The sequence below is a fragment of the Strigops habroptila genome, chromosome 5 (assembly GCF_004027225.2).
Source record: "Strigops habroptila isolate Jane chromosome 5, bStrHab1.2.pri, whole genome shotgun sequence".
NCBI classification, from domain to species: Eukaryota; Metazoa; Chordata; class Aves; order Psittaciformes; family Psittacidae; genus Strigops; species Strigops habroptila.
Window position 1 is genome coordinate 47556810 of NC_044281.2, and position 26225 is coordinate 47583034.

The following is a 26225-nucleotide window of genomic DNA, read 5'->3' on the forward strand; positions in this document are numbered from 1 at the left end:
TCATTCTTTTTATTTCTAGTCTACACATCTCTTGGATTATATCTGTTCTTATGCTGAGGAGGACCTTGTAGTCCTTCAGTAATCATATCCTTACTCTTTACTTGCAGTGGCAAATAAGCCAAGGCATTTTAGAATTCCTTCTTTCAATATAGGGCTATCAGTCTGTGTCATCTTAATCATGTCAATGTACATCTCTCTTGAATATCCAGACGAGTACCCAGTATAGCAGATGAAGTCTTACTTTTGCCTTCTGTCAGCGCAAATACATTTTAATTTTTTGTTTGTTTTTGTCATAGTTGACTCATGGTAGTTTGTAAGTATCTTCCTGTGACCAGTACCTCTTTTTTTCTAAGAATTAGTATTTGTAAAAATAAATACTAATTAATAAATGTTACTAATTTGTAAAATAAAACTTCCCATTTTATGTTGTTGAATACCATTCAATTTTTGCCAAGTAACTAACATCATCTGATTCCAACCCTAACCATTCTATGATTCTATGATTATTCCCATTTAGTATCCTGTTTTTAATGTGTGATAATCCCATTGTGTCACCAGAAGCTTCTATTGTATTTTGTGCCAACTTTATTGGTGAAAATATTACCAGGATCCAGAAGGAACCTAGGACTTCAGCACTAACGTTAATCAATCTGACATTGAGAACTTCCATCTTTCCTACAGGGCAGATGCATATTAAATTAAGTTCCCATTCTAATCTCCATATTCTTCAGATTATCTATTAATTCCTTTGAATTTGCTGTATAAAATGTTTCATTGAGCTCAGAATAGGTTAGGTTTACTGTATTTCCTTTGGCTATAGACAAAAAAGAGACCCAAAACCTATAGGGTTTTTTTGAGGGCAGTGTGCTACAACTTCAGTAAGCTAATGTTGCATAAGTAAACTAATGTTGCATTTTATTCTGTCGTTCATTTATTTGTATTACTTTATTCTGTCTTTCAAATGTGTGCCAAAATGTTCCATCATTTTAATGTGTGACTAATTGCCTGGATCATTCCTCCCTTTACTTTGAAGCAATACCGTTCCCATTCAACCTACATGTGATTTCCTTTGCCATTTCATTCAAAACTGACCAACTTTGGCACATTAAGTTTTGGAGTGTTGTTTCTACTGTGAATGTAATTCCCATTAACAGTCTTTGTTAAGTGTCATTGTTCTTACAGAAAATTAAGGCAAAATACTTATTTAGGGGTGGCTATACTTGAATATCTACCCAGTCATCATAGACACTGCACTTCTTTCTTTCTTTCTTTCTCTTTTTCTATTCATCCAGCTCTAGAAGCCATAAATATGATAACTTGCTTTCTTTTTAAGAGAGAGGGAGAGAGGGAAAAAAAAAGCCAGTCTCAGGAGCCCCTGTGCATTAAGGAAATAATAGAAACTGTGGCAGAGAGCTTTAATGATCTCCAGTGCTACTCTGTAGAGTATATTGTCTGGGTATTCCCAGGCAAATGCCTTGCTTAACATTTTGAAAGTAACCTGTGTCACTCATTAGACTAATATTTCTGCTTCTGTCATGAAAATAAATATATGGTATATTTTTTTCCTCACATCTCTTTTCTGAGCATTCATAGAAGTACAATCTTAAATGATTTTCATATTTTTCAAAGGCAAGGAAGAACTTCTTTTTAATTTGTGGTGGTCGAAATCTCTGTCTCCAACATCAGTGGTATAGCTCCAGTTAGTCAGTGTGTGCATCAGATCTGTAGCTCATCACAGTGAATGTGGCAAAAATACTACCACAATTAGTTTATCCTGTAGGTGATAGCAGATAGACCGGAAGGGCAATTTCTTAAGCTGGTGTAAACCAACAAGCAGTGTTGATCTACCTGAGCTCAAAACCTGTAAACTGAACTACTTTTCTCTATAGTTCCTTTTAATTTAGTTTGAAGCTGTGCTCTGATTCTTATCTAAATAAATGAACTCTCATAGCTCCCTAAACTGCTTAGCTATCTCTGTTTTCTAATTTGTATGAATACAAATAACATAAATAGTATTTTTTTTTTTTTTTGCATTTTTAGACACAAACACTTTGTTGTCCATTAGTATTCAGCAATTTAGCAGAAATGTATTAGGCTCCTGATCATACTAGTAGAGACCATTTTACATTACATTCTTTATTTTATCACAGTTCAAAACAAACCCACATGTGAAGAAAATTATTTTGGTTGTCCTAGTGGAAGATGTATTCTGACCACATGGCTTTGTGATGGGCAGAAAGACTGTGAGGACGGAGTAGATGAATTGCACTGTGGTGAGCATTTTATCTTGCTTGTATTTCTGTAATTAGTAATGCGCTTTGGAAACAGAAGTGTGCATTTATATCTGAGAGGTTGAATCTAGAGCTATATAAAATGGTCTTTAATACTATATTTTCAGATTCAACTCTTTAATACTTCATGCTGCCAATATCTTAAACCCTATCTCATGCCAGAATAAAAGCCTCATCATTTTTTTTTCTAAAGATTTTATACAGACTTTTCTATGGCTTTAATATTTAACAATTTCACTAATTCTTCATAACTCCTCATTAGAACAGTTATATAGACATAATCAGTTTGTATCAGTATCTTGACCTCAACAGGAAGTAACCAGAATATACCTTTATGACGTAAAAATAGGTATTTCTTTGCATCAGGGGCCATACAGGTATAGTTAAAGTAACAATAAAAGCGATGTGAATAAAATACAGCATAAACTCTGTGAACTATAGTAAGGTCAAGGGAATTTCAAGTTTCTTATACTCCACCCAACTGAGGAGCCGTGCAGGTTGGTTTTGTGGTTTTGCTCATAGGGGGAGCTAGTCTTGTAAATTTGTATGGATTAACTGAATGGATTGTTACTAGAATTAAATTTTATCAGAACAGCAAAAAGCAATATCAAATTTTCCTATTCCCTATTTAAATAAAACCTGATAATAAACCCCTAAACTTGTGTATTTTTTTTTATGCTGTACTACTTAACATGACTGAAAGTTAAACAGTACTTTCTTCATGACCCAGTTTTCTATTAACATGCTTCCATGTTTAGTTTGCAGTTTACATTGTACATATACATCTTAACTTCAAAATTAGCAACTCCTGTGCACTATAAAAATCAGAAGGTTTTGTGTTGACCACATTTATCAATTGTAACTTGGCATGCTTCCAAGTTCTATACACATACATATTTATATGCGACCTATTAGCAATTTTTTGTGGGAGAGAGGGAAGGGGGTTTAGTCAATTACTTTTTCTCTACTTATTGCTCTTACCCATTTTGAGGTAGTTGTTACAATACTCTACTTATAAATTCAGATTACATTAACTATAATTCTTTTTATTTTTAAGATCAAAATTTGTTGTCATCAGTTAAAAAAAATTTATTGTTAAAGAAAATCTTGGAGAAGTAGACAATTTGAAGTTTTCAGAAAAGGTCATAATAATAGCATTTATTTAGAACAGTTGTGCAGACTGCTTTTGAAATGCAGAAGCATGCCATTATTTTCAATGTATACAAAAGTGTACGTTGAATGCATTGTATGATGCAAGTGTAACTCTCTGTTTATGTTTCCAGGTTTTACAATATATGCATACTTGTGTGCAATATTGTAAAACCCGTTAGCTGATTTTTATGGGAGAGATGCAAACACACAGTAATTTTTCTTGTGAGAGAAAAGAACATCTTTTAAAGATGGAGTTAAATGCTGCAATACCAAGGGGAAGGCTGTGTTTGAAAATTCAGACCTACTGCCAAAATAAAGCAGCCACTATAGTTAACAGTATCCATGTGAAATACACAAACCTGACTTATGCTTTTAAAGTGTCCCCATACTACTAGCAAAATGTTTAAAAATAGGTGAATGTGTTTTGACTGTTTCGCTATTTACTTATTTTTATAAATGTGTTGGTGAATGCAAACTCTTAGACAAACTGGTAACATCTTGAATAGGATTATACTGTGTTTGAGTGTTTTAATACACTAAAATTGGGAGTACAGATAGAAACAGTGTGGAGATTCCTAAACTATGCTAGAAAATACAGGGAATGCAGTACTTTTGTGAACCTAACAAATGTCATGGCTGGTGTCATTCCTAGATTCGTCTTGTTTGTGGAATCAGTTTGCTTGCTCTGCAGACAAATGCATCTCTAAGCAATGGACTTGTGATGGTGAGGATGACTGTGGAGATGGTTTAGATGAAAGTGATGCTATTTGTGGTAAGTAGAAGAATTTTAGTTCTGTATTGTCAGATCATACATGCTGAAGGAGACCAAGTGATCCAAGAAGGTGGTGGCAAGTACAGCATCTCTAAAGAGCATGTACTTTAAAGATACCTTTTTATGGCGACTATATGATCAGTGCGTAGTCTGTCAGTGAAGGTAGGAATGGCACATCAGCATGGGCAAAAGGAGAATCAAACTTCTGTCCAATTCCAATCCTTGAGGTAAAACCCCTGCATCACTATTTGAGTTTTCAGTGGTGTGTGCTTGAAGACTCTTAAGTTATTTCTTCTCCCCAGCTCTTTCTCATATTCTCTTTAAATTTTTGTACGTACAGCCATAAGCATATTATAGCATAATATTCATCCCAAATGCCCCAAACCTTCAAATTGCATAAGGAATTTAAAATTTTACTTTCATTCTGGGGCTCAGCTGACTGGAAAAGTGTTAATGAATTCTTTTCAAAAGAAAATCACATTATGTCAAGTCATACTGTCAATTTCATGATAGTTTCAACATTGTTTCCATCGTTACTTATGTTGTATTTTAAGATTTTCTTTGTAAAATGTCAACTTTTAACTTTTAAGTACTTGTTTCTTTTCAAAAACCCTCTTACTTAAAGTTCATCCCACAAAGAGTATTTTATTCCATATTTCATGTGTGATACCACAGTAAAAACACTGTTGATAACTTTACTGGAAGCGTTAAGTAGACAGAGAAGAAATATCTTCAGCTTATGCTCAGAATTGTGGTTTGTTAAAGTAGTTTCTTAATCAAACGCAGATGTAGAAATGCCAACAAATGAAAAGGACAAAGGTGGAAATTATGCTGTTCTAATATTGCAAAGCATGAATTAATTACTATGTTAACTTCAAGTTGAAATCCATCTACAATTCATTTATACTTTTTTTTAATGGTATTGAGGTCATGCTGAGGAGTGGGATATTGGAGGCGGTGTCTGTTTGAAAAGGAAGATTTTTCTCTGCCTCTCTCCCCTAGGAAAATTAGAAGGTGTGATTTGAGAAGATGAGCACCTCATATGTGACTATTGTTGTTCAGGTTGCTCTATAACAACATGAAGCCCTAAGAAACATAAAGGCCCAAAGCTTAATAGGAAACTTAGAGCAGAAATTAGAAAAAGGGAGAGGAAAACCAAGACCACCAAATTGCAAAATGTCACTACAGCATAACAATTTATTTGTTCAGAATTACTTCTTTTGATATCTTAGCTTGCAATACATTGAAGATCTCTTATGAGAAGAAATCCCACCAACGAAATTGTAGGCCATCTCTCAGAGAGGAGACACTCCACACCGGTTATGAAGAGGGGAGAGTTAAGGCTGTATCTCTCCTTAGGAACAGGGGCAGATCTGAATTTCAAGAAGAAAAAAGAGATCAAAATGATTTCAGATTTTTCAATAAAATCAGTATTTACTTAACGTAAAGTTTAACTTCAGAAGTATCAAAAAATGGCAAATGAGTATAAGCAAACAAAAGTTGTCTCTCTTGCATGAATAGCCAAAAAATCAATTTTTAATTTGTTTTACTATTTTATTAATTTCTAATTAAAATTGGTAGAAAATACACTATCTCCTTTTCAGTGAAGAATGTTCAACTTATCTAAGAGAATACATTGATGGATGTTGTACTCTGAGAGAATACAGTGATGGATTTCACAAAAGTTTACTTCAAACAGGGTAAAATCCTAGGACATAATATTCTGATTTGCAGAAAAGCCTATTAAAAGGAAAAAAAAGAAGTCAAACAAACAGTACTTTGAGTTACTTGCATTAGAACTGTCAGGTATTTTCTTACTCCAACTACTGTTGTACTTGGTACCCATTGTTCTCTTCTACACAGGGCTGACTCCTATGGGTTTTGAATACCTTTAGCCTCCCAGCATAGAGTGCAGTGGTGCGAGGGTTACTTGGTTTAAAGGATTAGTTCCTTCATTCATTCAGTTCAAACATGCAGTCAAATGTAAAGGCCAAAATTGGTTTGAAAAGTTATACAGCTGGATAGTTTTCATGAAGTATGGTAAATACATTTTCCTTGCAGAAATTTAAGAGACTGAAGAAATGAAAAGAATGGAAGAAATAGCAGATTGTCAAATTTTTACTGTAAAATACATTCTCAGCCAGTATGTTCATGATACTGTGCAGAACAAAATCTTCTTTCAGTTTTATTTTAAAATAAAAAACCGTTAGGCATTACCTGTTACCTTAAAAAAAAAATATCAGTAATATCAGTTAGAATGTGTTTGAGACTCACATGTAATGCTTTTTCAGGTTCAGTGACCTGTGCAGCAGATACGTTCAGTTGCTTGGGCTCGCATGCCTGTGTTCCCCAACACTGGCTTTGTGACGGTGAAAGAGACTGTCCTAATGGAAGTGATGAGCTGTCAACAGCAGGCTGTGGTATGCATGTTAAAAATGTGTAGTATTTCTTTTCTTGGTAGTTTACAATAGCGAAATGCTGCTTGTGTTTGTGGCATCATACCCTTATACTGTCACGACTGTTAGTAAAGATTGATGGACCGCATGTGGGCATACATACCATGATTCTTCAATATTTTAGTCAGACTAACTTCTTCCAGTTTTGCTAATATAGACTGAGGCACATCAGCTGAAGATCAGTATGTATGTCACGTCATAGACATTATACGGCATGGTTACTAATGAAAATTGGCTCATTATTGACCGTGCAGTTTTATTGCTTTTCCTGAAGAAAATGCTGCTGCGTGTCAAGGGGGTTGTGCATCAAAAAGGGAGACACAGTTCTGACTCCAATTTACTCTGGCTAATTGTTAGGAACTTGACATCTCTTGCCCTATAAGCTATTACTTCCAGTCTTCTGAGATACATCCCTATTAAAAGTGTCTGGAGTTTAGTAATAGTTTCATTAGGGTTTTTTTTTTATTAGTGTGTATAAAAATGATATAGGTTAAAAATATTGAAATATGTTCTCACCACTGAATGCATATTCTATCACTTGCCATTTCTAGGCTGAGTTTTGGTTTGAGTATTTATGGACTTTAAAGAGCTTTTGTTCAGGAGCAGAGGAGCATAGTAAGGACAGCTGTAATTCCCAAGTGTTCTTTTATTTGGAGGCAGACGTTAGGAGAGTTATAGACAGCATAAACTTCTGGCACCTCTGTCTTGCATTACATGAGATCTTACTTTTTATTTATCTTTGTGGAGATGAGTAGCTTTCTCTGCTATTCAATTCTGTGGTGCTCTTTGTATGACTCAAAAGTTATGTTTATTTCCTTTGAATCCACTCAGACTAACTACTTCTCATTTCATCTTTCTGTAAGAAAATGACTGTATATCTTACTCTTCTCAATTTCATTTATCTTTATGTACTGTATTTTCCTTAGCTCCTAATAACACTTGTGACGAGAATGCTTTCATGTGCCATAACAAAGTCTGCATTCCCAAACAGTTTGTATGTGACCATGATGATGACTGTGGAGATGGATCAGATGAATCTCTGGAATGTGGCAAGTATAACAAAAGTAGAGTAAATAGACAAATCTCAGACTGTTAACTGTGAGGCCTTCTGCTACTGAAAAAGAAAGCTCTTTGCTTTTTAAAATTGTTTTAAAGTTAACTTTATGCATTACCGAATACAACATGGTATTAACGTGGAGCTAGAGCTACAGTGGCAAATTATTTGCTATAGTTGTGACTTATAGTTGATTCTAATAATGAGCAGTGTCAAACCAAGTGAACTGCTGTGGAAAAAAAACCCCGCAAATCTCGAAAAACTTCTGAAGCCGAGCCAGTTAAAACACTTCCAGTGGTGGGCAGTAGGAGCCAGTAGTGGCACGAAATCTACAAGAATAGAGGAAGGCTATTGTGAACCTGGGTTGAGGCAATCGAAAGCACAGATACAGGTAGGGTGCAGAATTGATTGAGAGCAGGCCTGAGGAGAAGGACTTGGGAGTGTTGGTTGATGAGAAGCTCAACATGAGCAGGCAAGTATGCACTTGCAGCCCAGAAAGCCAACCATATCCTGGGCTGCATCAAAAGGAGCGTGTCTAGCAGGTCGACGGAAGTGATTCTCCCCCTCTACTCTGCTCTTGTGAGATCACGCAGAACTGCATCCAGCTCTGGGGCCCCCAGCATAAGAAAGATGTGGACCTCTTCAAGCAAGTCCAGGGGAGGGCCACAAAGATGATCTCATGAATACAGGCTGAGAGAGCATGGGTTGTTGAGCCTGGAGAAGAGAAGGCGGCTTAGGGAGACCTTAAAGCAACCTTCCTCCTAAAGGGGTATACAAGAAGTCTGGAGAGGAACTTTTTACAAGGGCATGTAGTGATAGGACAAGAGGTAATGGCTTTAAAATGAAACAGCGTAGATTTAGATTAGATATAATGAGGAAATTCTTTACTGTGAGGGTGGTGAGGCACTGGCATAGGTTACCCAGAGAAGTCCCAACTCTGGAAGTGTTCAGTGCCAGGCTGGACAAGACTTTGTGCAACCTGATCTTGTGGAAGGTGTCCCTTCCCGTGGCAGGGGGTTGGAACTAGCTGATCTTGAAAGTCCCTTCAAACCCAAACCGTTCTATGATTCCATGAAGTAAAATCCTGAAGTGCATCTGGTGTGGATAGTGGATTCTCATTACTTGCTGTTTCATTCTACTGTTTCTTCTTTACTGTGCCATACCACTTGCCAGCATGGACTTCTGGATCCTTGAAGAAAGAAAGGAACAAACACACCTCTACTAGCAAACTCCATTTGTTTTTTACTTCTAAAAACTATATGGTGTTTTGAAAGGAGCACTTTGCAACAGTAAGGTGTTGTAGGGAAAACCTGCTTTGTTCATGTAGTTTAAACCAAATCAGGATCAAAGCAGGTTGTTGATTTATTAATGCAAGTTAACTGATTGGAAATCAGTGAACTCTACATTCAGCATCAATAGCAGCAACACAGCGAGTAAATCATGCCTGCAAAATGTTGATATATCTTACGGGGTTTTAAGCAAACACCAGTTTATAGTTAGTCCCCAGAAGTTCTAAGCACCCAGACACATACACAGAGCAGAGTTACGTGCACCTTCTGCCCCAGCCCAGGACACAGGGTTCCTAGCACATGTGCCCACTAATCCTCAGAGGACTGTAGCTCTCCATGAGCTTAGATAGGCAGCTCCACTTGAGGTACCCATCCTGACGGGTTCAAGGCACATGCTGTTATACTTTGCTGTCTTAACAGATGTGGTTCTCCAGTCCCTTTTGCCAGAAGTAATCTCTGAGTGTGGATCCACAGAATAATGAAACTGTAAACTATTTCCTCCGTTAGTGTAGTATATGTGAGCCAGAGCTCCTTATAGAAAGTGACTCGTTATGGATTTGTTCCTCTGTTCAACACTATGTGATCCAGTTGAATGGTGGGGAGAAGTAGGAGAACCTTCCTGAAGAGATTTTGCTTGGAAGCAGGCTGCAATTCTTAAATAAATATTTAGAATTAAACAGTCACAAAATTTATATAGGTGCTTTTTATTCTTTTTTTTTCCTACAAACTTGTAATTTCTTGCTGGTATATTTCATTTGTTTACCATAGCATCATATATGTGCATGGTCCCTTAAAATACTAACAAATAAATAGTGGTAGTTTGACAGACTTCTGGAAAGAGACAAAAGGGGGAAACAACAACAGAACCAGAAGATGTACAAATCTCTGATCTAATTGTGGTATGGACCTGCCTTCAGGCACTCTATTTAATTTCCACTGAGTAAACTGAAATCTACAGCAACATTCGTTACATGTTGCATGGCTCCAATGCAATTTTCTGTTAGCTGGTAATCAAATACACATCTTCGTGTGTGACTAGTATGGTAAACTCGTTATACATTCTTTTATGGGAAATGGAACTACTTGTAAAGAGTAGGAATCAAATTCCAAAACATGCTTTTCAAGGTGTCAGGATGTAAAAACAACCAACCTAATTCACCAAGATTTTAAACTTGTGATTTCTGATTTGACTGCAAACTGTGCAAACTGATCATAGCTCTGTGAGATTCTAGAGCTAGACTTTTGCATCTTGATAGCCAAAAAAAGAAAAAAGATACTCTGCAGCAGCCAGTTTACTGAATGGGATGAAATTTGGTTTGAAATATATTCCTAAAAGCTGAATTAAGGGAATCCATTTTAAAATCTAGTTTGTTTGTTTGTTTCAATTTGTATCATTGAAAGGTATATTATCTTGTTCTTTCTAGAGTATTATTCAGATAGAATATAAAACTGGGACTGGTGATTAGAGTAACGAGTTTTTACTTTTATCAGAATTTGTATCTAAACAGAGTTTAAATTTCACAATTATTCTAATCCTTAAAAATTTCTTTGATACAAGTTTTAATTCTATTGTATAATGCTATCTTTTAAATGAAATATTAATAATTACCTGTAAACAAAAAAAACCCAAAAAAAGCAATTATTCAAGCTAGGGAGAACATAAGAACAAAATACATTATCCATAAATTGCATCCCCCATTGCTGCTGTCAGAGACAGAATACTGAGCTGCATGAGATACTGTCCTGAGTTTTAAACTAAATCAAGGTTTCCTGTCAAGACTTTTAAAGGACTACAGATTTTTTTGAGGCAGGATTTATACACATAGAATACAGGAAAAGCTATACTTTTCTTTCCCAAACAGGAACATAGGTTTTTTAGTAGTTGGTCTAGTGTAATGAGTCTTAAAAGTAAATATTTTACAAATAGAAGGTGATTTTCCCTCGGGGAATTTTTCAACTTTCGTGTTTCAAAACTGAATAGAAAAAAAAGTAAACTTGTGCTGTCTTTTCTAAATTTTTCTACTGCTTTGTTTTTTAACTTTAGGCTAAACAGTTGCGTTCTAAGAAGCAAATGCTTGTCTGTGATTTGTGTACTTCATGATATATTACAATTTTCTGTTAAAAATCCACTTTAATTTTGAAAATGTATGCATTTTATGCATACTGATTTTGTGGCCATCTTGGAAAATGCATGTATAGTATGGTTAAAATTACTAAGGTTGTGCATGTTTTAAAGGGAAAGCATATAGTAAAGAATATTGGCAAATATTTGCTGTAGTAATTTCTCGAATGTCCTAATAATAGCAGGAAGTTAAATTAGACCTAAAAGAAAACGTATTTATGATTGAGAGCAGCAAAACCACATTTTACATATGTGGGTATTGTTTCATGACTGTGCTGTGCTGCATAAGAGACACTTGATTTCTCTCATTGTTGATAGACACTTATGTATAAGCATATAATGCTCTGTATCTTTATGGAACAAAAGACACTTTTACTTATATTGCCTAGTATATGCGAAACTTCATGTCGAAAATATGAAGCAAAAGTACGAAGTCGTGGATTGCTGTATTTCTAGGGTATCGTCACTGTCGTCCAGGAGAGTTCACCTGTGCTGATGGAAGATGCCTCTTGAATTCTCAGTGGCAGTGTGATGGTGATTTTGACTGCCCAGACCGTTCCGATGAAGGACCTATAAACATAAAATGCAAAAGTTCAGGTTTGTGTTTAATTTTTTGAGTAACATGTGTGACCTTTCTTTTTGAAAAACTGTGCTTTAGAGTTGTAGACAGACATATGTAAAACCTTATATCTTAAATTTCCAGTGCTTTCATGGTGATATTCCTTGTGTCTTGCAAGAAGAGTGTGTTGTCAGTTCTAAGCATCCAAAACCTCAGTTCACAAAGGTCAAGCCACCATTTCCTGTAGTGTAAGATGACTGCTGGTTCCTTTATACATTAATTCTGTTAGTACTAAAATAAGATGGTATTAGTGATATTACTGAAATAATTGCCAAAGTTTCTAGCTTGCCCTGGAAATGTTTTCTATATTTAATATACTCATCACACAGAAGTAGAGCATACAAAAGGGGGCATAAAGTTGTTCTTCCTAGAAATGATAAACACTGGTTTATTTTTATTAGCGAATTACTGGCCAAACGTGATTGGTTTTTTTGGTATTTTCTAATGACATGAATAAGTTTGCTGCAGTCTGGCTGGGTTTTGAGAGGTAAATGAATCCTGGTCTGCATATAATATTCTATTCTGTAGCTTTTTGAAAGACCTACTGTTATGAAAGATTTAGACATCTGTCTAAATCTTATGACAAGAAGTATAAAGGACAGTAGCCCAGTCCTTTATACTAATTTTGATGGAAAACACTCATTTGCTTTGAGGAGAAACAACATGCCGGCCTTATGTTTAACGGTTCTAATTCTAATTTGAAGAACCTGAATGTAGCTGAAATGACATAATCGAGTTTTGCCACACAGGGAAAAAAACCTGTGTGCATGTCCTCAGACGTGTTACTGAACTCCTCAGCATCTGCAAGGGACAGAAGCCATGCTTTTTAAGTTTTGTAAACTGTAGAATTATATTTTGTGCAGAGATAATGTAGAGGATTCTCAATTATATGAAAACAAATGTGCAGGAGGGTATCATAAGTTGGATGTATTCATACATTCTCTAGGAGAGTGATGACCTTTAAAGACACTACAAAGTAAAATGTCGTTATAATAATATCAGTAAGAAATTTACACAGTTGTTTCATCTCACATGCACACATTGCAGCTGTTCCAGGAGAAAATGAATTTCAAATACTAATAGACCACACCAAGTTGTGTTCTCTTTTTTGTTTTCCAGAGCAGTCATGTAACAGTTCTTTTTTTATGTGCAAAAATGGTAAATGTATTCCTCAAAGTGATGTTTGTGATAACAAAGAAGATTGTAGTGATGGATCTGATGAGAAAAGCTGCCACATTAATGAATGCCTCAGTAAGAAAGTTAGCGGCTGTTCTCAGGATTGTCAGGATCTTCCTGTTGGCTACAAGGTGAATAATTACAAAATGTGGTGTAATATAATGCAAATTCTTAATTCTTAACTACTGAGTCTGCCTGTAAACAGCGTAAACAGCAAAGTAATTAAGATGTCACTTGAAAAACTGAGACTAGATGGAAAAGTTTATGATAGTAGCATATTCAGAAGAAAGTACATAAGATAACAAATAGAATCAATGATTAATTAAAATTGAATGTATTTGGTTTTCTTTCCCAGTGCAAATGCTGGCCTGGATTTCTGCTGAAGGATGATGGCAAAACATGTGTAGATATTGATGAATGTTCGTCTGGATTTCCCTGCAGCCAGCAATGCATCAATACATATGGAACCTACAAATGCTTGTGTGCAGATGGGTATGAAATACAACCTGATAACCTAAACGGCTGCAAGTCCCTTTCAGGTATTTGTGGAATACTGTAGCCCCATGGTCTGTGTTGCCCTTTTATGCAGGATAAACAGTTGCTTTGAAGCACACTATTTCAGTGAAGAATAGGAATGTGATTCAATGTCTGAATGTAGTAATAAGTTCTATTTTTAGTACGTATTCTGCTCAAATCACTGGTAGTGGATAGTTACAGTGGATTACGAACGTTTGAATTAGTAACTTTATTAGGAAAAAGTATTAGGAAAGTTAAAATACATCACTTAATGGGTCACATGATAATAGTATGTTTATGATAAGTGTTTAAAATACTCGTACTGTTTTATTTCATCAACTTTAGAAATTAGACTGTATTTCTAGACTTCCTAGTATGAAAAGGAGAAACAGGAAAAAATAATAGAAATTGCAAAATCTGTTATTCCTGTAGCATATTAAATCCTCCAGACTTACCTATAATACCGTGAAGTTCAAGATACATAAGAACATTGGTTACTTCTTCACCTCTCTGTCTATACCACTGATGTTATTTTTATGTGCTTCAGGGAGTGGTATTCACTAGATCAGTGAAAGGAAGAACAAAATGTCAACAAGAAAGTAACAAAAACCCTTTATCTGTGTTCTGTTGGATTTCCTTCATAGTGCAGGCAATCTTCAGCTTGAGCAGACTCCTAATTCTAGTCTTGCACAAAGTTGTTTGATGGTGTTTTGTTTTAAAATATAAAACCCCCTTATATTTTCTTTCTAAATGACAAAACTGGAGCCTCTGTCCACCTCATATTTCTGTCTTGAGTGCTTCCCTGTAACTAGAGGAAACACAGGAGAGGGCAGAAATACAGTATCTGGTTTTTGCTTTGCTCTTGTGTCATGCCTTGCAGGCCACTTGCATGTTTAGAAGCCACAGATCACTCAAACGTGAAGAGGAGCTGGAACACATCATAGTAGAGTTTATTGGAGTTGTAATATAGCAGACTTCAGAAGTGACCATGACAAACTAGTCCATGCTGTGGTTATGCTGCAAGGAGGCGCCAACGTGTGGATGTTTGGCCTAATGCTGATTTCTGACATAAATTGCCTTGAACTCCTTACAACACAGTAGTGTTACAGCCATCCTCTACAAAACACTAAGTCAGTGCTGAGGATGATGCCTCGGATCATTTAAGAACTGGAGAATGTCTTAAGAGTTGAACATAAAATGCAAGCAAGGTCATACAATGTATTCAGTATAAGAGCAGAGCAGGCTAGACAACATATTACATTCCTGGATGTATGAGCAGTAGGTACAAGCCCTTAATACGTTTTTAATTCTTGGGGGTTTTTTTAATTAATTTTAGCTGAGGTCTCTGTTAATAGAGCTAAAATAAAGACAGACTATATTTTATTTTTTCAGTATTACATATATCAGTGTCAGAGCTGTTTCAAAGTAAGTGATGCCGTGAATAAGAATCCAGAGAAGTATTTTTTTAAGCTAGAAAACCAGGGGTAAAAAAAGCCAAATCTGGCTTCAGTTCAGAATTAGAGAATCAAGGTTTGTCTGAATAGTTGTTTCTTTTTGTCTGTACTGTTCAGGGTATTGAAATAAAAAAAAAAAAAAAAAAAAAAGGTCAAAACATGCTTGGTTTGCAACCGTAACAAATAATTGCCTTAGTGATAATTTGAAAGTAAATGTTGAAATTAAAACAAGTGATATGAAATATATTTCAAATCCAATCTCTGACATTGACATTAAGTTAGGATAAAATACAGTATGGTTCCCATATTACAAAGGCAGAAAAAAAAAAAAAAGAATTGCATTGAAAGATATACTAATTGATTGCTTTGTTCATTTTTATAGTGCATCATTGATCTTTCTTGGAACATTTGAATGTTTTAAATATTCCTTTCATCCATAACATTGATCAGAGCATGTAACATTTATTTTTCAACCATCTGTATTTCAGCATTGTATTCCTGATTTTCCATAATTTAACGTAAAAGCTAGTCTAATGTATTCTTTCTCCCGGGGTTTAGATGAGGAACCTTTCTTAATTCTGGCTGATCATCATGAAATAAGAAAAATTAGCACTGATGGATCCAACTACACTTTGTTGAAACAGGTATAATCATAGTACCATGCTCAAGTTTAACTCAATACTTTTATTCTTCTCTAAAGTGTGCAACTGACAGAAACATCATCCTATAATTGGCATTGTATGCACCATAGAACAACTGCAGTATCTTCAGAGTTTTTGTCAATATTTTAAATTGACTATTTTATCTGAATTTGACATGGTGAAAGCTCAGGCAGTTGTTTAATCAGTCATTCTGATGTACTAAAAAACTTACATTATTTGTGATCCTCTTCTATCACAATATGTTTTGTGCAATTTGTATATTTCAGTATTTTTTTTAAAAAAAGCCAGAAAACCCCCTATTTGGCCTTGTATTATTTGGGCTATTTACTGTCATAATCCAAATCTTTTTTTTTTTTTTTTTTTTATTTAAATAGACAATAACAAGATTTACAGCATTACAGACTTGAATATGTTTCTTTGGCTAAATGTACTTTTTTTTTTTTTTAATCATTACTCTAAATTATTATGACAGGAAAAATATGTGAAAAAACCCTACAAAAATTATGAGGTCATCCAGTAAATACAGAGCTGTCATTTTAGCAGTTTCTGCTCTGCTTCTATGCTTCACCTAAGTGTAGTTACTTACATAGATTGAAGTTCCAAAATATGTTTAATAAAAACATCTATTTCCTTGAATACCAATTAATCAATTGTAGAAATACTAGAAAAATCAGTTACTGCCAGTCAGTATCGTTAGGCTTTTTGTGTCTTCTTGTGTTGGTAAGTTGCGCATCTTAATGTCACAATAGAGGTGCTCAGGTCTTCACAACAGTAATTACAAAATTAACCATCTTGCATTAAACATTGACTTTATTTAAGCATAGCAAGCATTATGTTAAATTCTGTTTGTTCTTCTGAAATCCTTCTGACTACTCATTTCTGCATCTCACTGCCTCTCCTCTTTTGCTGGTATATCTGTTGATAGAAGCCTGTGAAAAGAGGGGAGCAACAATAAGTTTTCTTTATGGTTGGTGCTGACAGATTGTCTCAGAGCTTCATCAGTCTTGAATTTAATGGACTTCTCTTCAGTATGTTAGAGGCCATGTAGCTCCAGCCATGGAAGAGAATCTGTGTTTTCCATATCATATTTATTCACTAGTCTAATAAATACCTCTGCTATTGAACCTACTGGCCTTTGATCCTACAAATATGGCATTTTTGGAAGCATCCAGATTTGAAAGCAAAACGGGGAGCTATACCAGCAGAACAGGTGGGCTGTCTTCGTGATAAGGACATCTTCTTGTCCTTGTAATGTTACAATGGATGGGCTCTTTCTTAGACATCAACCAGATGAAGGCAAATAACAGAGCTGCTCTGGCAAAGGAGCAGACCCACCCTTCTCTGTGTATTTGATCTGTGCTTTGCCATTCTAACAGTTGTGCATATAAACTCAGAGTGTAGGAGCTGAAAGGAGATGCACATTCAGGCTTTGCTGAATTGTTACATGCCACCTTTCTCCTTTTTTTTTTTTTTTCTTTTAATTCCAAATATACGTAAACAGTACAACTGTTTGAGTTGTGTCCTGTGTATGTTCTTTGCTTTCCATTTCCTTCACTCCTAGTTATCAAAATCCTTAGGGTTTCCACAGAGTAGATAGAATCTTCCTCCTCATTATCTGTGATTTTTACCTCCATTTTTTAATTGGGGCACCAAGGCAACACAATTCATGGCTTGGGATACCATATGCCATTTGTAACAGAAATAAAACCACAGGTTTAAGGTAAGACAATAATGCAGCTGATGATGTTCGAAAACAAAGAGATTATATGAGAAATGACAATTATGCTAGGAGGACTTATAAGTGTCATGTAGGCCACAAAGAGGAGATGTCTGGATGGAGAACTCTATTGCAGATATACAGAAATAATTTTACCTGCAGTTGATGTCCTGATAAATATTGGAACAAAACTGAACTAAAATAAAATGCCTTAAAGACTTGCAGGCACTCAGTTCTTTTTCTTAAGTACCAGTACTTAAGAAACTTTTAGAGTGTTGTAGAGTATATAGATATAAAGCTAATTTTTCACATATTACTGACTGGTTTCTAGCATGTTATAAGTTTGTGATCGTCTTTTGTATTCATTTACCGGTTGTCTCCTTTGTGAAGAATTTGAAGTTAGGGTATGTCTGTAGGTGTATTTATACTAACAATAGAAAAAGAGACAGAAAAAGTGTTTTGGAGCACAGTTTTGACTGACAGAGCTGCAGTTGGTTTTGTTAAAACATGGTATGCAAGGATGCCAGAGAGGGACTCTTACCAGGGACTGTAGTGATAAGACAAAGGGCAATGAGTTCAAACTTAAGCAGGGGAGATTTAGGTTACATGTAAGGAAGAAGTTCTTTACTGTCAGAGTGTTGAGGCACTGGAACAGGCTGCCCAAGGAAGTTGTGAATGCTCCATTCACAACTTGAATCCTTGAACACTGCTCCAGCCAGTGTTCAAGGCCAGGTTGGACACGGCCTTGAGCAACCTGGTCTAGTGTGAGGCATCCATGCCCATGGCAGGGGGTTGGAACTGGATGATCTTAAAGTCCTTTCCAACCACAAGCATTCTATGTTTCTCTGTGAGTTTTGAAAATGACAGTGGTCCTCCAATCACTCAGCCTTGTTTCAGTCTTTCTTTGATAATAATTTGTGCAGCCTAATCACTCTTTTTCCTCTGCATTTTGATCAAAAGATAGATTTACATTATTACACTGTAGAAGTTGGCAGATAAGCCATGTATCACTTTCTGTACAATTAAATATTGTTGTTCTTAGTTGTTTATTTTAGAGTTGGCTAGTCCAGCACATCCCCTCTACAGCTATGAGTTACATTAACAAGAGAGGTTGCTGTAGAGTAGGATGTCATTAAGTTGATAAGGGTATTGGTTAACCGAGCTTGCTGTTTTAAAAGGAGTGCAAACTGCATCCCTTCTTTTTACCACTGCTGCTCCATCTTTAGTTGATAACCACATCTTTTTACGTTAAGTGTAGATTTCACTACATATCAGAATGTTAAGCAGATTGTGGGGCAAGGCTTTCCTATTCTCAGATAAGGAAGTAAGAGCCACTGACTGAATGTCATTCCTTCGTTTCTTGTCTGCCATTTTTATATTATTATATGACTGCTCTTCCCAACCTGTAGGAATACCTCAAATATGATCACTGCTTTCATGCAATGATTTGGCTTAGTAATTGGAGCCATAGGAGACTTCAGAATGCCTGGATCTCTAACTTTCACGCTTTATGTATATAGTACCTCTGTGTGTGTGTATGTATACACATATATATGTACACAGTACCTACAATATACCATCTAAAAATTTAAAACTAAATTTAAATTAAGGAATAAAAATTAATGTTTTTTTGGACATCACAGTTTAGAATTCCTGATTAATTTATATTAACAATGAAATACTGTCATTAGACAAAGATCATAAATTTCTGAGTTTCTTGTTATAAAATGAATGTTACCTAGTTTGCCAAAGTAATGCCAAAGGTAGTAATTAATAGAAATTCAGCAAAAGTTAAAGCATTTACAGCTAAAGTTTATTTTAATAATAGGAAGGAAAAACGGAGAAGCTTCTTTAGTTTCATGTCATCTGCATTTTTGAAGTGAGATAGTTCTTCATCACCATATTTATTTCTGTTACATTTTTTTATCTTATTCTGATTATTTACAGGTAATGTATGGAAAAATGGGAGAGGTACTTCAAAAATAGGCAGTCAGTAAAATAAAGCATTTTGAATATTACATGCAATGTATCTTGTATTCTGAATGCTATCCAACAGTTGGTATTCAAACATGCGAATAAATGATCTTTTTTTTTCTGGTTTTAGGGGCTGAACAATGTGATTGCAATAGACTTTGACTATAGAGAAGAGTTCATCTATTGGATTGATTCCAGCAGACCAAATGGCAGTCGCATAAACAGAATGTGTTTAAACGGAAGTGAGATCAAGGTAAATGCGGATTAATAATGTCACTACTAAAATTTTTCTTTTTTTTTTTGAGAATTTGGGGAAATGCTGCTTCATGCTTCTAACCCAGATTATGAGCTTTTGGTGTATACATAGAAACACAGCATAAGCTAGCAAGTACTAATAAAATTTAATTTAATTGCATTTGTATCTTATTTGAAGTACAGATAAGGATTAAGAGGACTGTACTTATAAGCTAAATTTTTTATGACATCACAGTTGAGTGAATTGGCAGTTCAGTGTGGTTTACCAGATGCCAAAGAAAAAAGAGGTATAATTAGGTATAAGCTGTCTAAATATGTATTATTTCTTTGTATATGATTTTCCATGGTCTTCAGTTTGTCTCACCTCCACTATGCTGATAATGAAAATAACTCAGTGTCTTTGCTGTGAATAATCCAGAGTGAAATGGTGCTCCCATTTCTGCACAGTCTGTTTTGTTTCTGTAGTGGAATAAGTTCACAAAACATTTTCTCAGAATTTGTGAGAAGCAGTAAGGAATTATTCTTTGCTTATTCACTTGTGCCTGACCTTCTTGAACATGGAACAAATAAGCAGAAACGTAGCCTGGGAGTTTTGTACCCTTGTTATACACCAGCAAATTCTGCAGAGAGAGAATTCTGTTTTTCCTTTGCAGCTTAGTACATGAACTGACACATACTCCGTGCACACCAACTTCAGTCTTTTTAAGGGTTAAGGTTTGAAATTGACTGCCATCAGTGAACCTTGCTTACATCCTTCACATGGAAGTAATTGTTCTCAGAACTTTAAAAAAATGTGGAGGAGCATAAGTTATGGCACTCTGATTCCATTGGGGTAAAACTAAAGCCTGAAAAAATAAGAGACAGGCAAGTGTGAGGTTCAAAATCCATAATCCATTAAATACTTGAAAGGTTTTCCCAGTCAAAAACTTGTAATTGCCAGGTATTGCTTTGTAATAATTATGTAATTTATTTTTTTATGAACAAACATTAGAAGAAATTTAGGTTGGGGGGCATAGAGGGTATTTATTTTTCCCTTCATTGTTATTTTGCAATTTACAGAACAAGTGTCATGTTGATGGAGATTTTATTCAAATAAGATGCCAAATTCAAAGCAAAAATTGAGGGGGAAAAAGGGTGCATTTATTTTTCATAAGAATATTTGGTTTGTTTCACTGAAAAACTTGTCCCAGGTTTAACTTCTGAAAGCTAAAAATATGTGAAAAAATGTATCAAGAATTATATGTTGTAGATATCTGATATTCTGTCAGTAATCTTTTATTTGGTGCCAAATAACTTTACATGTCTCTGAGATTTTAATGAGTTACCCTAGCACATATTTAATAATCAGTGTTATAAATAGCTAGTTTCCCAGCAAACCTGTTTAAATGATACTGTTTGAAATATTACGTACGATTTCCCTTTTAGAAGATAGCATCTTTTCAGCATACCAGCCCAAGATTTCTTGCTCTGGGAAACCTGATGGCATCTCATTTTTCTTCTGCATCTGATCATGTAGGAGACATTTACACAATTGAAACAACAATTTTTTCACTTAATGTGTTCATATAATGTGTTCAAACTTTAACACAGTGTTTTGTGTATAGTATTGTATTCAGTTAAAATCTGTTATTGGAAAATGCTGTAGTGAGCTGGATTGTGTACATTAAAGGTCACACTAGTGATCTCAGTTACTGGAATAAGCTTGAAGTGACTCTTCAAAGGAAAAGTCATCAGAAGAAAGAGACTAATTACTTTGGTTGATGCTTCTAGATCATGTAGCTAAATCACTAAGTTTGCAGAGCTATCCATTTTTACATGAAATGTGCCATGTTACAGTGCAGTGCTTACTGTAATTACAAATTTATAAAACAGTGAAGCTGGTAGTGCTGAAGTATTAGAAAATAAAGTATTTTATTCATATTAAGAAGTTGGTGTGTGCCTGGATTTTTTAGAAGATTTTATAAGGTGATAAATAATGTAATAACCTGAAAGGGTACTTTTACATATTCATAACTATAAAATTGGTTTAAAGTATCTCACAGTATCCATTCTTATCTTGAAGGCTTTTCAGTATCTTCAAATGGTAAATAAAATTAAAAATAACACAGCTATACATAATCAGGTTTACCAATAAAGTTTATACTCTATTGCACATGCTTTTAGTGGTAAAGATGCTAATAAATTAGAATGTACACTACAGTAATAAATCCATTGTTAATACTTAAGAAATCTCAAGTATTTCCAAGTATTGCTCTCTCTGATTTATGTTGTTGTTTTTTGGTTTTTTTGTTTTAAATTAAGTTGTAGTTGCACAGACCTAACCAGGACCTAATCGGGAATAGAATAGGTCAAAACAGACCTTATCAGGAATAGAATTTTTAAGCCTAGAAGAAGTTAGACTCTAATGATTTAGAATATTCAAATGTTACCCAACACTTAACATGAAGTACTCCCAGCCAAGCAAGACTGAGCCATACAATCATGATGAGATTTGTAATCATGTGTATCTGGAGGTGTTCAAGTCTCAGAGTTATTGAAGTCATCAAAAACCTTGAGAATAACATATGCCTGTCAGTAGAGCACAGGCTTTCCAGTAGGTCACTAAATTGCTTCTGTGTCTTAGTTCATTCCTTAATAATGTAGTCCTTTTTGAAACTTAACTAATTCTTAGAAAGTTCCTCTTTCTTCTGCCACATGAATGCTGGAAATAAGAGTGTAGTATTTACTTTCCAACTTGGTAATCTTTCTTCTGTTTGCCTGAGTTGTGTGCCCTTATGGTCTGTCTGTCATGATGACATGGCACTACTGTGATATTAAAATGGAAGATATGCTGATATAGACTGCTGAGAGAAATGGTAAACTAATAAACCTGTGTTCAAGAGCATGCTATGACAAGAGAAGCCTCATGTCCATTTGGTTCTGTGAAAAAGAAACAGAATAGTAAATGAAAAGTCTTTTTTTTTTTTTTTTTAGTATGAAAAATGAAAGCTAGAAAGTTAGAGCATAATGCAGGGAAGTTCAAAAGTTGATATTTACTACATCACAGTATTCTCCATTCTCCAGCAAAGTGTCACATTGTCTCAATTACATAAGAAGTGTCATTACTTTGGAAGTATCATTGTTTAACAGGAATATTTTTTTGTTTTGTTTTGTTTTTTTTGTTTTTCATGTTTATGTCACTATATTGTATACTCAACTTCTCAATATTCTGGTATTAGTAACTCTTGAATTGTTTTTCCTTTTCCCAGTATTTAGATCAATAATTCATGTAAATTTTGCTTTTCTAGGTTGTCCACAATACAGCTGTTCCCAATGCACTGGCTGTTGATTGGATCGGGAAGAATCTCTATTGGTCTGATACTGAGAAGAGAATAATTGAGGTGTCTAAACTCAATGGCTTATACCCTACCATACTTGTGAGCAAAAGAGTGAAGTTTCCTAGAGATCTGGCCTTAGATCCTCAAGCTGGGTATGAAGCAGCCATTTTGCACTAATTCATATTTAATCCTAATTTTATATTTAAAACCAGAAGATAGGAAGTACTAATTAGTTTTTTATTATCTAACTTTCAGCTGCACTGGATGTCAGTAGTCTAAAATGCATTACCGATGCTTACTGTCTCATCATTAGATATAAAATTGGTGTAATAGAAAGATGAGTGCAGGTACTAAACCACATTTTGGTATATTTACTACTCTGCAAATGTTTTCTTTTGGTAGGAGGAAAGCAGATATTTAAAAAAATACCCCTATCTGTTTTAATAAGTGTGTTACTAAATATCAAAAAGTTCGTGTTACATGGAAGACAATTCTTATGTCTTGCTTCGTTTGTTCACTCAAGTGAACTGTCTTGTTGGTACTCTTCTCTGTGTTTACTGATTTCCAGAATAATTTAGGCCATTAAACTACCACATGCTTGAAAACTTTTTTTCTGATAATTTTTGCGTAATAATAAAAAAGTGGAAATGTTTTGTCCCATGTAATTTGAAGATAGCTTTTGCCTTTTTTACTCTGTAAAATTAAAGCTTTGGGTTTTACACAGACCTAATAACTGGACTGATTAATTAGTAGGATACAAGGGGTTTATTTTAGGAGACTGAATTTCTAACTTTGCTTTTCAGAAATATGAAATTATCAATATGCTTGACAAATCTATTGCAACAGCAATGATAAGAGAGAAATACCTAGTTAGTGTGTTTAATTAGTTTAACTGATATTTTTAATTGCTAATTTTGTTAATTATTGCATGACTTTATTAATATAAGTCTGTGCTGTTATTCTGAGTGCAGTTTTGGGCACCAACACCTTTTTTGATTTCTTGACTGGTGTGAGAGCTATAGGAACCATTTTCTCCACGTTTATAATTTTAAAATATTATAATTTTCCCAGTAAAGTTGATGCTCATGAGTAATTTAACCTAACACTATATATTTTAAAAGAAAGAAAATAAATCATCTTTCAGTTAATGGACTTATTTTATATTTGATTTTCACAAAATCACAGAATGGTTGAGGTTGGAATAGACCACTGAAGGTCATCTTGTCCAACCCAAGAGATACGAGCTCTTTTAACTTTTTCCTGTTAGGTTTTTTTTGTAATTATTATTTATTTATTTGATTTGGTTTTGGTTCTGAGGTTTGGGGTTTTGGGTTTTTTTGGTGGTGGTGGGTGGTTTTTTATTTGTGTTGGTTTTTTTCTCGCAGAACCTTTCTAGTTTTTCTATTTGAGTAAAACCAAATCAGCATTAGAGAGACTCAAACCATCTGACCATTTAATGAGCATCTAATTTAGTTGGTCGAAGAAGAAAGATTTTATACTCTTAAAACAGAAGGTGAATGAAAACATGAGGTATTTCCTGTTTATGTGACAGTTGAACCCCTGTTGACCCTGGAGGAGAGAAGGCTTGAGGGACACCTTAGAGCAGCCTTCCAGTACCTAAAGGGGGCCTACAGGAAATCTGGAGAGGGACTTTTTATAAGGGCATGAAGTGATAGGACAAGGGAGAATGGCTTTAAGCTGAAAGAGATTTAGATTAGATATAAGGAAGAAATTTTTTACTGTGAGGATGGTGAGGCACTGGCATAGGTTACCCAGGGAAGCTGTGGCTGTTCCAATCCTGGAGATGTTCAAGGCCAGGTTGGACAAGACTTTGAGCAACCTGATCTTGTGGAAGGTGTCCCTTCCTGTGCAGGGGGTTGGAACTAGCTGATCTTGAAAGTCCCTTCAAACCCAAACCATTCTATGATTCCATGAAATAAAATCCTGAAATACACCTAGTGTGGATAGTGGGTTCTCATTACTCGCTGTTTCCTTCTGCTGTTTCTCTCTTACTGTGCCACAACACTTGCCAGCATGGACTTCTGGATCCTTGAAGAAAGAAAGGAACAAATACACCTCTACTAGCAAACTCAATTTGTTTTTTACTTCTGTAAACTACTTCTGTAAAATGGTGTTTTGAAAGGAGCACTTTGCGACAGTAAGGTGTTGTAGGGAAAACCTGCTTTGTTCATGTAGTTTAAACCAAATCAGGATCAAAGCAGGTTGTTGATGTATTAATGCAAGTTAACTAATTGGAAATCAGTGAACTCTACATTCAGCATCAATAGCAGCCACACAGCGAGTAAATCATGCCTGCAAAATGTTGATGTATCTTACGGGGTTTTAAGCAACCACCAGTTTACAGTTAGCCCCCAGAAGTTCTAAGCACCCAGACACATACACAGAGCAGAGTTAAGTGCACCTTCTGCCCAGCCATTTCAAATTATATTGTCTCTTTTTTTTCTTTTTGCAAATGAGAAGTGCTAAATCAGCTATACTGCTGATGCTATACAATAGTAATGATATATTTAAAATAAGAAGTTTTCTGTTGGAGTCACTGGGAGAAGTTCCCTTTCCCTACTGCTTATGTGGAGCAGGCTAAGTGCCAACATGTTGCACCTGCATTTTGTAGAATACCTGTAGCTGTTCTTAGAGCCACTATTTTCTCCTGCACATAAACAGTATTCCAGGTGGCTGTTAAGAATATGAGCTGCATCTGGGTTTTTGAGAGCCTGTCCAAAACCTATAGAGTAGAAGCATATCAGCTTCCCAGCTGGAAAGGTCTGTCCTGAGGTTCTAAGTAAGGGCATATACAACAATAGCAACATGCATCCATATACCAAATAATAAGACTTTCTCTTCTTTATGAAAAACATGCTCTGTATTGTGGCTAAATAGCATATTGAGGAGAAAATTGCTACTCAGCTTTCCAACAGTCTTTCTCAGTGATTTGTCCATTTTTAAGCTCTTTATGTGAGAAATAGTTCTAATGTTTTGGAACTAGTATTTCTTGAAGTAATACAGTTTGCATTATATTACTGTTAACGACAAAATAAGGGTTTGTAATATGTATAAAAAAATAGTAACGGAAGTACAGTATTAGTGATAAGTTTAGTACTGATGCCATTTCTGTGAATTTCAATCTGGGCTGTACTTCACATTCAAAGGTATCAAGACTAAGCAATTTAAATGCACTTTTTACTAGTTCATAATTAATTTGTTGAAATTGTATCTAGTGTAAGGACACTCCAAATCCTTCTCATTTAGCACATGTGCTTAAAGACAGGTCTAGAAAAATCACAAAATCTATCTGGAAAATGAAAACATTATAGAATAATTACTGATTTATTCTTGAGATTAATTAGTTGATTATTGCTATTATTTTTGCATCTGTCAACA

General features: G+C 35.1%; 1 protein-coding gene across 10 annotated transcripts in view; it reads left to right on the forward strand.

Annotated features, from left to right (window-relative positions):
- LRP1B (LDL receptor related protein 1B) overlaps positions 1-26225 on the forward strand; it is a 752766-nt gene that overhangs the window by 619958 nt on the left and 106583 nt on the right. For all 10 annotated transcript variants that reach the window (XM_030487472.1, XM_030487474.1, XM_030487475.1 and 7 more), the window contains 10 exons: positions 2151-2273; positions 4096-4215; positions 6507-6635; positions 7598-7720; positions 11593-11733; positions 12875-13062; positions 13287-13470; positions 15460-15545; positions 19385-19507; positions 22797-22978. In XM_030487472.1, the coding sequence (XP_030343332.1) occupies positions 2151-2273; positions 4096-4215; positions 6507-6635; positions 7598-7720; positions 11593-11733; positions 12875-13062; positions 13287-13470; positions 15460-15545; positions 19385-19507; positions 22797-22978 (1399 nt within the window). The remainder of the gene's footprint in view (positions 1-2150; positions 2274-4095; positions 4216-6506; positions 6636-7597; positions 7721-11592; positions 11734-12874; positions 13063-13286; positions 13471-15459; positions 15546-19384; positions 19508-22796; positions 22979-26225) is intronic.